Below are 14,195 nucleotides of genomic sequence, written 5' to 3'. Positions count from 1 at the left end.
ATGTCCCGGCTTGAATATGTATCACCATGTGTTTCAGCTCGCCATGCACCCGAGATACGAGTTTACCACGGAGACGAACGGGCACCTGCTAGCTGCCGGGGACAAAACCAACTCCATCAATGCTCAAAACCATGAACAAGGAGTAAGTGAATGCTTTGTGTTAATTCAAATACACTCTTAATTTTTCTCACAAGCTGTTGGTGTGTATGTCAACTCTACCAGTTTTACGTAAAGTTTGCGAATTCGGAGGCACCTAAGCGGGCCCTGAACCACTTACATGCTTATAGAAGTGGAGAAAGGCATTTGAAGTTAAAATATGCTATTTAATTTCAGGGACCGCTTCGCTGCCTCCGAATTCGTAATTACGAATTTTACGTATGTCCCGGCTTGAATATGTATCACCATGTGTTTCAGCTCGCCATGCACCCGGGATACGAGTTTACCGCGGAGACGAACGGGCACCTGCTTGCTACCGGTTACAAAATCAACTCCATCAATGCTCAAAAGCATGAACAAGGAGTAAGTGAATGCTTTCTGTTAATTCAAATACACTTGCTTGGTGTTTGGCACATGCTGTTAGAGTAAATGTCAACTCTACCAATTTTACGTAAACTTTACGAATTCGGAGGCACCTAAGCGGTCCCTGAACCACTTCCATGTTAATCGAAGTGGAGAAAGGCATTTGAAGTTAAAATATGCTATTTAATCAAATTTATATAAAGTTTTGCGCCGCCCACGTACGACCGCAAAACTTAGGCTGATATGTTCACAGAAACGTAGGCTATCCGCGGACTGCGTTTTCACTGAGCCCGAGGGGCGGCTCGGGAACCCTTTACATATGTCCCGGCTTGAATATGTATCGCCATGTGTTTCAGCTCGCCATGCACCCGGGATACGAGTTTACCATGGAGACGAATGGGCATGTGCTAGCTACCGGGGACAAAATCAACTCCATCAATGCTCTAAACCATGAACAAGGAGTAAGTGAATGCTTTCTGTTAATTCAAATACACTTTCTTGGTTTTTGGCACAAGCTGTTAGAGTATACGTCAACTCTACCAATTTTACAATTCGGAGGCACCTAAGCAGTCCCTGAACCACTTCCATGTTAATCGAAGTGGAGAAAGGCATTTGATGTTGAAATATGCAATTTAATCAAATTTATATGAAGTTTTGCGCCGCCCACGTACGACCGCAAAACTTTGGCTGAGATGTTCACAGAAACGTAGGCTATCCGTGGACGGTTTTTTAACCAAGCCCGAGGGACGGCTCGAGAACCCTTTACATATGTCCCGGCTTGAATATGTATCGCCATGTGTTTCAGCTCCCCATGCACCCGGGAGACGAGTTTACCACAGAAACGGGCTCCTGCTAGCTACCAGGGATAAAATCAACTCCATCAATGCTCAAAACCGTGAACAAGGAGTAAGTGAATGCTTTCTGGTAATTCAAATACACTTTCTTGGTTTTTCTCACAAGCTGTTGGTGTGTATGTCAACTCTACCAATTTTACGTAAAGTTTGCGAATTCGGAGGCACCTAAGCGGGCCCTTAACCACTTACATGCTTATAGAACTGGAGTAAGGCATTTGACGTTAAAATATGCTATTTAATTAATTTATATAAAGTTCCGCGCCGCGCACGTCCGACCGCAAAACTTTGGCTGAGATGTTCACAGAAACGTAGGCTATCCGCGGACTGTTCTTTCACCGAGCCCGAGGGGCGGCTCGGAAACCCTTTAAATATCGCCCGGCTTGAATATATCTCAAGCCTGTTTCTCATGATGCGATTTTAGTCTCACCTGAAGTGCGATTTCCGTCGTTTGCGACCAAAATCGGAGTCGCAGTGCCGACCCCCGCGATTTTTGGCTGCGACCAACCGGTTGGTCGCACTGTCGCAGCGATCGCTGCGATTTTCTGTCGAAATTGCGCGGATACATGCGCGGAGAGCTATTTCGTCGGTTTGTTTTGGGAAATGACATCGCGCTCAGCAGGTGCAATGCACGGAGACGTGGATTACCAAATTCGATACGTACGCGAAGGGGGAATAAAAAACTTGTACTGCAGATTCCATTGTCCCATTTCTACGCATTCGGTGACACGCTACGCAGCAAATAAAACGCATTTTCACGGTTGCTTCGTACACCTTTTCGAGTTGCCGTGAGACGACATAGCTTTTTGGGTGCTTAATAATTTTCTTCTATTGAATAGCATACAAGAATCGCATGTAAGGAGCAGCTTAAATAGCAACTTAATTTTTAAGTTCAACCTCGGCAAGGGCAAGTGATAAGACAGCAAAGTACCCGAAGTTTCTACATTGTGCTGAACGGGGTATCGTTAAGTTGCATTTTCTTGACAGTTTTCAAGCATGAATATTCCGATGCATCTTAAAAGGTTAGCTGTCCTCGCTTTAAATTTGATAGAGCAAAAGTATAGACGATCGTGATGAATTTTCCAAGATAGTATCAAATCTGACTTGAATAAACAGCGTTGTTAATTTTCGAATATTACATGCACGTTAAGTGCATGTAATAGTTAAATGCATATTACATGCACGTTAACATTGAATATGTTGCTGACTTTGTATCCTTACTGCATCTGTGTTAACATTTGCTTTGAAAGGTAATTAACTCTAGAGCTAGTAAATTAAGTAAGTTCGCTTGCTATAGTGGCATAGTGACAACGCACCCATCTTCACTGTCATGTAAAACTCGTGCAACTATGCGAAAAGCAGGCAAACAGCCTGTTCTTGTGGCGATAAGAAAGTAGAAATTGACGCATTAAAGAAAAGTAAATCAAAACTGCAGTGTAGTTAGCCAGTTGGATCCCTTCCTGTGAAACTTTGAATCTTTAAGTACAAGAAGTTCTTGTCACAGCTGATCAAGTGTGCAGAAGCATTCATACCTTACATGTTTCTAATAAGGTTGTGATCACATATGTTAATATATGTGATCACATATAACGATATCTGCTGTGATAAGTAATGAAATACCATTCTACTTGCAAGAACGTATCACACACAATACGTATGTGATTTATTCAATAAAGGACCGCACTTATTGCAAGTTTTACCTACATACAGGCAAGAAAAAAAATGTCTGCTGAGAAATTGTTCAATTTATTCGCCTGCCTCTGTGACTATAGCATTCTGCTTCTAACACAAGGCGAGGGCTTGAATTGCCAGCCATGGAAATCGCATTTCTATAGGAGTCATAGGTAAAAAAAAAAAAGCTCTTGCACTTAGATTTAGTTCATCATCTTTCATTGAACCCTTAAACTTCCAAAGACTATTGCATGGGAGTGCATGCTTATGCATGATCTAACACCAGTCGAATGCAAAGGGCACAATTGTAAAACAACCATCTTCCGTGATATTTCGAGTGTGTAAACATTCATTGCATCAATATGTATTGGTCAACAACACTGCACAAATAAGCATAATCAGGTATAGCAAACGCTCTGTCAGAAAGCTGGTTCTACAGATGTACAAATGTCAAGACATGAATGCTCATACTACATTACACATAGCACAAAGAAAACCTTTTTAAATAGTTGTCCTGTCTGGCAGATATGAGTGGGCCTTAAGCAGCAGAAACTTTATTGCGGGGCATTCTGTAATGCCACTTATGAAAGAATGAAGAGAGTGAAGAGGCTTTTAACAGCAGTACCTCATGCTACTCAATGAAAAATGATGAGATAAAAATCTGTTAGAGCACTTTAGTTACAAGAAGTACTACAGCCAATGGTGCACTACAGTCTATGGGAAAGCTATCTTATACAGAAATAAAGAATGATGCAACAAGCTTTCGACAACACTGCAGACTTTTTTGACCAGTCGGGCCTCTCGTTTTCTGATAATTCAACTTACATCGACGTTGGAAAAAAGACTGTGATCAAGAGCTACCCCAGATAGCACATTGTGCTCCACATAGCTGGACCAATATACCTGCAAGTCAACATCCACAAATGTAAGACCATGACATGACCATGTAAGCTAGTGTAAGACCATGACAGCCGAGCCAGCACATGGGTGAAACAATTATGCCATGCCTGGACGTAAATTCTACACCTGGTGAAAAGGATAATCTTGAAATCATGGGGGGTGGACGAGTAGATACCATGGAAAATCGCAGATGCTGTGCTTGTGTCCAAGGTATTGTACAGTATGAATTACCAGCAGCACGCAAAAAAAGATATCTGTATGGACACACATCAGATTTTGCTTCTGCTTTTTGCGTAAACTTGATTTGTTGATGACGATGACGGCATGATACCGACTGTCTGAACAAGGCGCCATGACAACGATGCCACGCCAGTTCTGGCATTTGTTTGTTTGTTTGTTTGTGTTTATCTTTTTTTAAGGTACTTTAGGGTCTATGAGGCGCACTAAGTAAGGGGGTCATCACAGTAAGAAAATTGCAAACAAGAACACCCCAAGGATGAGCAGAAATAAATAATCACTACAAATACAAAATGGGTTACGAATGCAGAGCTGCGGTAGTAAGCAAACATCGAAAAAATTTTATCACACACATAATGAAACATCGCATAAAGAAAGTGTAGTTCAAAACATGAAAAACAGAAAAAGAAACAATACTAACAATACTGAGATAAACAGAACTTTCATTTAGTGGAAGCGTACAAAACAACTGATATAATTTGTTCTTTTCTTTATTTTATATTTATTTTATTTTATATTTTATATTTTTTATTTAGAGTTGCCTAAATTTATCTCTATCCGTTTGCGTGACAGTGCTCTCAGAAAGAGAATTCCATAAAATGATGGCTTGTAGCAAAGCTGACTGACTGAACGCATCGGTGTTTCCGTAGGTGGGAGTGAACTTGAACGTTCCCGCAGCAAGGACGATGACTTCATTTGATGAATATATTTATGGAGCAATGACAGCAATGCCTGTCACGACTACTTAATGCAGGAAGTGAAAGATTTTACACCGGTTTTACACCAAATCGACTCGTCAAAGGCCACAAGACACACAGGAAGCCGGCAAACCGCCTCTCAAGGAAAGTGCACGGAATGGTATGAACGTTCTTCTTGCCCACCATCACCATCTTTGCAACAAACTATATCTCATCTTGGCACCTACAAGACTACGATTTTATTTTCCGCGGTGAGCTTCTAGCATTTTTATTGGCCGTAGTACACATTTTGTCTAGTGCTGCAAAGCACATCAAAGCACATATCTCATTTGGAATGCTCATAAGACATTTGCCATCACTTCTTCTCTAGTGTGTGAAACCACAGATTGTTCTAGCACATCTCTAATTTGGTCTGTCTCGTGCCCGGGTGCATATCTGTTTTATTTAATTGTTTACAAGATCAGGTTCCTTGCCCAGCCAAATAAAAACGTTTGCGATGTACCGTCCATGGTACGCCGTCAGTCGGAAGGCAAGTCTAATTGGTCGCTGTTGACACGTCGTGCTTCACTTGAGCAGCACCGACCCAATTGCACAGTAATAACAAGTTTCGCCAATTGACTATAGATTATTGCTATAATGCTCCCAAGTGTTCCAAAAAAGCCATATTTTCCCCTCCAAAACTGCTCCAAAATGCAGGTGTGGCTTCTCCTAAACTGCTCTAGAACGACAATTTTCATATTCCAAAAACTGCTCCAAATCCTAAACTGTCTGGACAACCACTATTGGTGGCCTTCAAAAGGGACAGATTGCATGGTCGGCTAGTTAGTGTGGCATTATTTACACAGTAGCTCAGAAGAACAGCGGTGCAGTTGCCGGTGTAAACATGAAGCCTTGCTTACAGTTGATTAAAATTAGGGGCAATTTTTTTTGCAAGTAGTGTCCACCGCTTCGAGTAGACCGGCTCATAAAGTGGAATTCAGCTATCTGCCACAGCACAATGCGTTGGTGGGCTAATTGGTGATAATCCATAATTTGTTTAGCGCAAAACAACGGACACAAGTAAGACGATAGGAAGAGGCGCAACTATCAACTGATTGTGTCGTGCTTCACTTTTGAGCAGCACTGACGCGATTGCACAGTAATAACAAACTTTGCCAATCGGCTACAGATTATTGCTATAATACTCCAAGTGTTTCAAAAAGGCATATTTTCCCCCCTCCAAAACTGCGCCAAAATGCAGGTGTGGCTTCTCATAAACTGCTCTAGAAGATTTATCCAACGCCTAAAACTGCTATAAATCCTCAACTGTCTGGACAATCACTATTGGTGGCTTGCAAAAGGGACAGATTGCATGGTGGGCTAGTTTGTGCGGCATTATTTACACAGTAGCTCAGAAGGACGGCGGTGCAGTTGCATCAGCAAGTGATTACGTGAGCACTGGCATATCATTGAGAAACTAGCCTTATCACGCCACGTTGTCGCGCATTGCGCACAATGCGTATGCAACCCCCGTTTGACCGCACTCATTTGCTAGCCACAAACAATGACCAGCTCAACAGAGAAACTGAATAAGCTGCCGAGATTAGGAAAATAAATAGTGTAAGTTGCTCGTTAGTCTCCTTATCAGAGAAAGAAATGTTGCTGCCATTTTTTCTGGTCCTTGAGAACACGCGTCAGCGCGTAGCGGGTTGCTCCCACGTCGGTACAGAAAGGCCGAGCCTCTCTGCTGAGTCGTGGGCCAAATGGTCAGCCCGTAGCTGTGCTTCAATATTAGGGCTCCTTAGGGCAGCTTTCCATTCGGACGACCAAAGCCGCCCCCGTCGCATAACTCTTCGCACTGCCAGAGCATGTGTTCTAAGTTAGCTACGTCTGAGCATAGCTCGCAAATATTGGTTGATCGTATCTCGGGATAGATTCTGTGTAACAAAGCAACATTAGGGTATGCCCCGACCTCGAGTAACCAGAGCATTGGAGCCTATGGTCTGCATAGTTTCCTATGTGGCAGAGGTTATCTTTGTGCCATGCAAAAATCTTTGGCATGTTCGTTATATGAAGAGGGAGGGTCCCAATTGTCCATCAGCTCAGCGCCGTGCCACACGGTAGCGACACAGTCAACGACTCCTCGCGCAGCTCTGTGGGCCGATTCGTTGAGGTTTGGCCAGAGGTTGTCGGTCAGAGGTTGTCGAGACTGGAGGCTTGCCCAGCTTGGGGATGAGTATGGTGGTAGCCTTTTTCCACATCTCCGGTGCTCTTCATTGTTTCCACATCTGGTCAATGACGTCCATCAGGCACTCCACCGACTTTGTCAAGTTCCTCGATGCCCTGTTTGTAACTCTATCCGAACCCGACGGTTGTAAATTAAGTTGTTTCTCTTTGTCTTGTTGCGTTAGCCACCTCCAGTTGAACTTGCTGGGCTGATTGGTTTATGCATCTTCCTTCTCACTTCCTTATGTTCTGCGACATTATATATATATAGCTGTGTCCCATCTATTTCGCCCTCCGTGTGCACGTTTCATGTGACCTCATAGAATTGTCCGCTTGGACGGATTTTCTTTTACCGTATTTACTCGAATCTAGGCCGACCCCGATTCTAAGCTGACCCCCTAAAGTCTGAAGCCAACAAAAAAAATATATAACCTCGAATGTAGGCCGAACAAAATAAGCGAGGACAGCGTTCACAAAATGCAAACAGTGCGGAACTCATTCAACACATTAGGTTAGGGGAGTTGACTTTGGCATCACTCGGGGAGGCGCTGCTGCACAGCCCACATAGTTGGAGCCTATGGTGAAATGATTATGATTTATTTACATATGACGGATGGCGTTTGATCACAGTGATGATAACACAAAGTTCGTTAGCTTGCGAACAAACTCTGTGTCCATGCCGACGGCGATGACCGTCACTAGCGTGCCATATTTTTGCTTCTCCTCCTTGCTCGTTCCTGGTAAAGCTTTCTTTTCAAACCGCAGGGACATCTTGTTGCCCTTCATCGCTGGAAAAACAAGATTTTATTTTTAGCCGAGTGTTATTATTCTAGGGTTGTTGCTTGGGGTAGTTGGTAATCCACTATAAAAAACGACGTACAGCCCAAAAGACAAGGACTGTAAGAGACGACATACACAGCGCAGTATAGGTTGTCTCACAGTCCTTGTCCTTCAGGCTGTACGTAGTTTTTATCATGTTTTTATCATTAGGGTTGCCTACAACTTGTCCTAGAAGGAAATGGATCAATAGTTGGGACACTTTTTCACTCTAAGGAGACTCAGTTAAAGGGTCCGTGAACCACCTCTCGGGCTTGCTGAGAAAACACAGACCCAATAGCTGACATTAATCATGAAGGGTGTTTTGCACGTCTTCCTACTGTTGCTGTGTGAAGTGAAAATCTGCTTGCAAATTTATATGAATTACGTACAATAATAACTATAGCCCATGCTCAGCCACAAGGGTGAATGAGCAAGCAGCACGGCCTTAAAAAATGGTAAAATGCCCCTTTATACAAGGTTAAAAAATTGCAGATAGTTACAGCGTGCAATTATGCCTAAGAATAAAAATAAGAGGAAGTCTTCGAAAGTGTCGCACGGCCATCATCAGCTTAGTTCCTAATGTCGCTAGCGAGTTGTATGGCAATGAAAATGCAATACAAAGTGCAAGCCGTGGCACAGTTAACATTTATGGTGTAATTAGGAGCGTTGCCAGTAATTGTTGGGTCCTGATTTGTTTGGATATTAAGAAGTTTTGTAGAATGTTTCCCCTGTATCTTCGGTGGAGTAAACATGAAGCCTTGCTTACAGTTGATTAAAATTAGGGGCAAGTTATGCACCAGGTGTAGAAGTTTCAAGCATGTGAAATAATTAGAGCCTCAGCAGTAGTAAAATACGTATGCAAGGGCTCTGGAGCATTCATCATCTAGAGCACCACTGCAGTGCGATGCACCCAAGACCATGCAGGCACTGGATGACCCATATTATGAGCTCCGCTCACTTCTATGTAGTCGCAGTTGGTCACGAGTGTCTCTATGTGCAGAATGTCAAGCTGTTCTATGCAGTCGTATCGTACATTCTTATATCGTATATCGTATCGGAATTCCTTGGAATCATAGATATTGAGGTACGGGGAATCACTTACCTGTCAGTACGCTGTGGCTGCTGTGGCCTACTGTCGAGTAAGCCTTCACCATGTTCTCCGCAGCAGCGTAGTCGTTCACCTCGACCGTGATCTCGTCGTCACGCAGCTTCTCAACTGCCACCTGCAGAAGCAATATTTCTTTCACTCTTTCTGCTGTCTTACAACAAGATGTCATGAGTAAATGCACATCTTAGCAATATATAACGTACGTGAGCATATAAAAAAATATAATGAAATATCAAAAATTATGGCTATTTCATTTCTGAACTAAATTTCACCGTCGCGGAAACTGACGCTTCCAAAGCATTGTACGACCAATGAAAAGAACCATGAAGAGGTGCAGAGTAGCGTGTGTCTGTCGCTACTCCCAGGGCACCTACAACCCGGTGGCATTACAGTTGTTAGTAGGTACAGTGGGGTGTGGCATTTCTTGTGGCGCTTGACATTTCTGTGCAGCCGCGAGCAAGAGCAGGTGCGAGAGAGAAATTCTATCGGGGGGCCTTTGCTCCTTGAATATGTGACATTGCCCGGGCACTACGGAGGAGGTTTCTTGGCACATGTTGTAGAATTGTCCCCTAGACATGCCGGCATTACGAAGTGCAGTCGAGTTTGTTTATGCTCCGCCACTGGCTGCCCATGCGGTGTGGCAGTGGGCTTGGGTGCCCCGTTTGGTGATCACCGTGTCTGAACGGGCAATGTTCTTACTGATGTCGTATAAGTCACGGGTAGCTTTTTTTTTGCAACGATAGATTGCATTTTTTTTTACAAGCACTGCTCCAGGAGGGCACATGTAACCAGCTAATGGAGGCCTGAGGAGAGCACCTCAGATTATAGTAAAGCAGGTGGTGCAGGAGCTCCAGGGCACCCAAGGGGCAGTGGGAGGCACCAAAGCTAGAAAGAAGCAGGGCGGCCCATGTGCTGGGGTCACGCAGGCCTCGGCGAACCCCAACCCAAGGTCCAGTCCGGTTTCTAGCTTAAAGGGTCCGTGAACCACCTCTCGGGCTTGCTGAGAAAACACAGACCCAATAGCTGACATTAATCATGAAGGGTGTTTTGCACGTCTTCCTACTGTTGCTGTGTGAAGTGAAAATCTGCTTGCGAATTTATATTAATTACGTACAATAATAACTATAGCCCATGCTCAGCCACAAGGGTGAATGAGCAAGCAGCACGGCCTTAAAAAATGGTAAAATGCCCCTTTATACAAGGTTAAAAAATTGCAGTTAGTTACAGCGTGCAATTACGACTAAAAATAAGAAGAAAGAGCAAGTCTTCGAAAGTGTCGCACGGCGATCATCAGCTTAGTTCCTAATGTCGCTAGCGAGTTCTGTGGCAATGAAAATGCAATGTAATGTGGAAGCCGTGGCACAGTTAACATTTTTGGTGAGGAGCGTTGCCAGTAATTGTTGGGTCCCAATTTGTTTGGATATTAAGAAGTTTTGTAGAATGTCTCCCCTGTATATTCGATGGACTAAACATGAAGCCTTGCTGACAGTTTATTAAAATTAGGGGCAAGTTATGGACCAGTTGTAGACGAAGTTTCAAGCATGTGGAATAATTAGAGCCTCAGCAGCAGTAAATTACGTATGCAAGGGCTCTGGAGCATTCATGATCTAGGGCAACACTGCAGTGCGATGCACCCAAGACCATGCATGCACTGGATGACCCACATTATGAGCTCCGCTCACTTCTGTGTAGGCGCAGTTGGTCATGAGTATCTCTTGGTGCAGAATGTCAAGCTGTCCTATGCAGTCGTATCGTATATTCTTATATCGTATATCGTATCGGAATTTCTTGGTATCATAGATATTGAGGTACGGGGAATCACTTACTGGTTTGGACAGTTAGTGTAGCATGGCCCACGGCCTCAAGCTTCGCAGTCGAGGCTCTGGCCGCTTCTTCGTCCTCAATCTTGATCAGCAGCTCGCTGCCACTGACAAAAGTGGCGCTGATCTGCAGAAGCAATATTTCTTTAAGTCTTTCTGCTGTCTTACAACTAGATGCCATGAGTAAATGCACATGGAATGATGGACGTCGACGTCGTCCATCGGGCACTCCACCGACTTTGTCAAGTTCCTCGATGCCCTTTTTGTAACTCTATCTGAACCCGGCGGTTGTAAATTAAGTTGTTTCTCTTTCTCGTGTTGCGTTAGCCACCTCCAGTTGAACTTTCTGGGTTGATTGGTTTATGCATCTTCCTTCTCACTTCCTTATGATATATATATATATATTATGTGTGTGTGCACGTTTCATGTGAAAAGTCCGAAGCCAACAAAAAAGATTTAACCTCGAATGTAGGCCAAACAAAACAGCCGACGACAACGTTCACAAAATGCAAACAGTGCGGAGCTCATTCAACGTCGTCGTCGCTGCTAAACTCATCGGTGTTTCCTTGTAGTTACCGTCCCGATTATAATACGAGGTGAAATTTCTGGGACGAGAAATGGAAAAAAAACGTCTTACCCGCGTATAATACGAGTGAGAGAAACTCGGAGAAAACATTTATTTAAGTCGGACTCAGCACTTCATTAACTCTCGTCCTCCGCTGCACTTTCATCGGACAATTCCTTGTCTGACATATCCTCCCAGAGGTACTCGTCCTCAGTGCCATCGAGCACATTCGAGATCCCGCACTTCTTGAAAGCGCGAGGCACAAGGTTTTCTGGGATGCTCGCCCATGCGTCCACGATCCACTTGCACAGCATGGCTGGCGATGCCCGCTTCAGCCGCCAAGTCGGCGTCACTGCAGGTTCACCTGACCGCATCCACTCCGCGTAGCACCACTTCACCGCGTCCTTGAAAGGCTTGTTGACGCAAAAATCTAGAGGCTGCAGCCGAGACGTCATCCCGCCCGGGATAACGACGAGTTCAGTATTACAATCACGCAACAGCTTCTTCACAGAGTCGGCCAAATGGCCACGAAACGCGTCCAGCACGAGGATGGACGGGAACGACAACAGTGCACCGGGCGGCCTTCACCAAACGGACTTTATCCAGTCGAGCACAAGACTTTCATTCATCCACCCCTTCTCATGGCATTTAACGACGACATTTTTCGGCAGCTCCCTAGCTTTTGCCTGCATGAGCTCCACGCTCACAGCAAGATGCGCGGCTCGCTGTTCTCAGATGAATTCCGTCAGTTTGAGTTCAATTTCCGGGAATGTCCCATTTCTTCGGGCTGCGAAAGCTTCTTCGCGTTCCGCTGCACTCGAAAAGTGCTTCTTTTTGCCGTCGCCATCTGCGGATGCTTCCCTCGGTGACGCCAAACTGCCTCCCGGCCGCACTGTTGCCGATTTCCTCTGTCGCTAAAATCACATTTGGCTTGAAAGCTGCCGAGCACTGCTTCCGTGCCCCCGACATCGTGCTACCACTGAAAACGATGCACTTCGCGAAGCACAGTTAACACGTGAACTGCCAAGGTCCGCACTCAACAAAGAAAGAAACGATGCCGTAGCCACGCTGCAATAGCGAAGGCAAGCCGTAGCCAGGCAGCCATAACAAAGCCAAGTCGTAGCCATGCAGATATCATGAAGCCAAGCCATAGCCACAGAGCAATAACGAAACCAAAACTTCGAGCCAAACTTTGACATTTTTTTCCGGATCCGCATATAGTACGAGGTGGAAATTTGGGATGCTAATAACAGGAAAAAAACCTCGTACTATACGTGGGTTTTTACGGTACAAGGAACACAGCGACGACGTCACCTCCAAGCACTATCTTCGGTACCATCAAGTGCATTAAATATGCTGCACTTTTTAAAGGCGCACACAATGAAAGTACCTGGGATGTCGCCCCACGCTGCAGCTACCCAGCCCACGAGCTGCGATAGTGATGCACGTTTGATGCGCCCCATTGCCCTAGCTTTTTCTTGGAGCACATCTATTGTCACTGGAAGGGCAGTTGCTCTCTGTGTCCAAACAAAGTTGGCCAGAACTGTCTCCACTTCGTGGCGATGGCCATTCTTTGGTCCGCTAAATGCCATCCGCGTTGAGGTGCACGCTAAAAGCTGCTGTCGGTGTCCCCTCCAATGACAGACTTTTTTTTTACTGCAACTCCGAGTAAAAGCGCTGCTGTGCGCACGAATGCTATCGATACTGATTTAGGGTGAAACTGGCTTGGCCTCAATTCGGTTACGGAGTCAATTATATATATTTATGACCTCAGCACGGTGACGTTTCTATCCCTAATAAATGTTGTAAATTATTATATTGCTCGCTAGAAAGAGGAGCACTAATGAGGCACATAGCCTTCACGTGGATTTCAACTGCGGTTGGCAAGCCTCTACCAAAGGGTCACTGCAGGTTTATTTCGGGGTCAGAAAAGCATGCAAAGCAATTTGAAGCGAGGTTAACATAGAGCAACATTCATTCTCTAGGCATATGTTACCCGTACCATTATAAATGGTAAAGTTGACTGCCTCCTTCTCTTGAAGAATAAAATGAACTTCGCTGTGTCTATAATTTAAATATATGGTGTCTGTGCAAGGTGTGAATTTGCAGTGGAAATGAACTGTCCTCAACGCACGAGGACTACTTCGTGCCCCCCTTCCCTCCGGCCTGTGTGTAGGGCAAGAGGCGGGCACCCGAGCTCGGTGGAATAGTTTTCAATCAATCGCTGTGGGAATTGAACAAAAAATGTCTGGTGCTTCTAATGCACTTGTCCTATCGTCGCACGTATGCGCCAACTTGCGACTAAGCTTTTAGCCACACACATTATCTGAAGAGGCAGAGGCAACTCAAAAGAAATGCCAAATATGGGTAACTCTGCATCCCTCGGGCAGGCTCTGCTGCGCCCTCCCCCATAGTTGGAGCCTATGGTGACATGATATAATATTTATTTGCAAATGATGATAGATGATATATTTACAATGAATGAATGATAAGGTGAGTGAGCTTGCGGACCAGCTCAAGGTTCAGGCCGAGAAAGACATTCACAGCTGTCCCGTAGCTGGCAGCTGCAGCTGGCAACCGTCCTCAACGCATGGGGACTGCTTCGTCCACCCTCCCTACCTGCGTGTAGGGCGAGAGGCGGGCACCCCAGCTCGGTGGAATAGTTTTCAATCAATCGCAGTGGAAAATGAACAAAAAATGTCTGTGGTGCTTCTAATGCGCTTGTCCTCCTATCGTCGCACGTATGCGCACACTTGCGACTAAGCTTTTAGTCACACACAATAACATTTTATCTAAAGAGGT

At 44.8% G+C, this 14,195-nt stretch overlaps 1 protein-coding gene across 8 annotated transcripts in view; it reads left to right on the top strand.

Annotated features, from left to right (window-relative positions):
- LOC139056208 (uncharacterized) overlaps positions 1–14,195 on the top strand; it is a 58,867-nt gene that overhangs the window by 17,103 nt on the left and 27,569 nt on the right. For 4 of the 8 annotated variants that reach the window (XR_011512217.1, XR_011512216.1, XM_070534232.1 and 1 more), the window contains 5 exons: positions 38–142; positions 415–519; positions 876–980; positions 1,325–1,425; positions 4,829–7,846. Coding sequence is in view for 6 of the 8 variants with exons in the window: in XM_070534232.1 (XP_070390333.1) it covers positions 44–142; positions 415–519; positions 876–980; positions 1,325–1,375 (360 nt within the window). In the remaining 2 variants the exon portion in view is untranslated. Of the gene's footprint in view, positions 1–37; positions 143–414; positions 520–875; positions 981–1,324; positions 1,426–4,828; positions 7,847–14,195 lie in introns of those variants that run through there. The other 4 variants (XM_070534237.1, XM_070534235.1, XM_070534234.1 and 1 more) reach the window with 2 other exon arrangements.

Source organism: Dermacentor albipictus, chromosome 2, assembly GCF_038994185.2.
Source record: "Dermacentor albipictus isolate Rhodes 1998 colony chromosome 2, USDA_Dalb.pri_finalv2, whole genome shotgun sequence".
Lineage (NCBI taxonomy): Eukaryota > Metazoa > Arthropoda > Arachnida > Ixodida > Ixodidae > Dermacentor > Dermacentor albipictus.
This window is presented reverse-complemented; position numbering and strand designations above follow the sequence as displayed.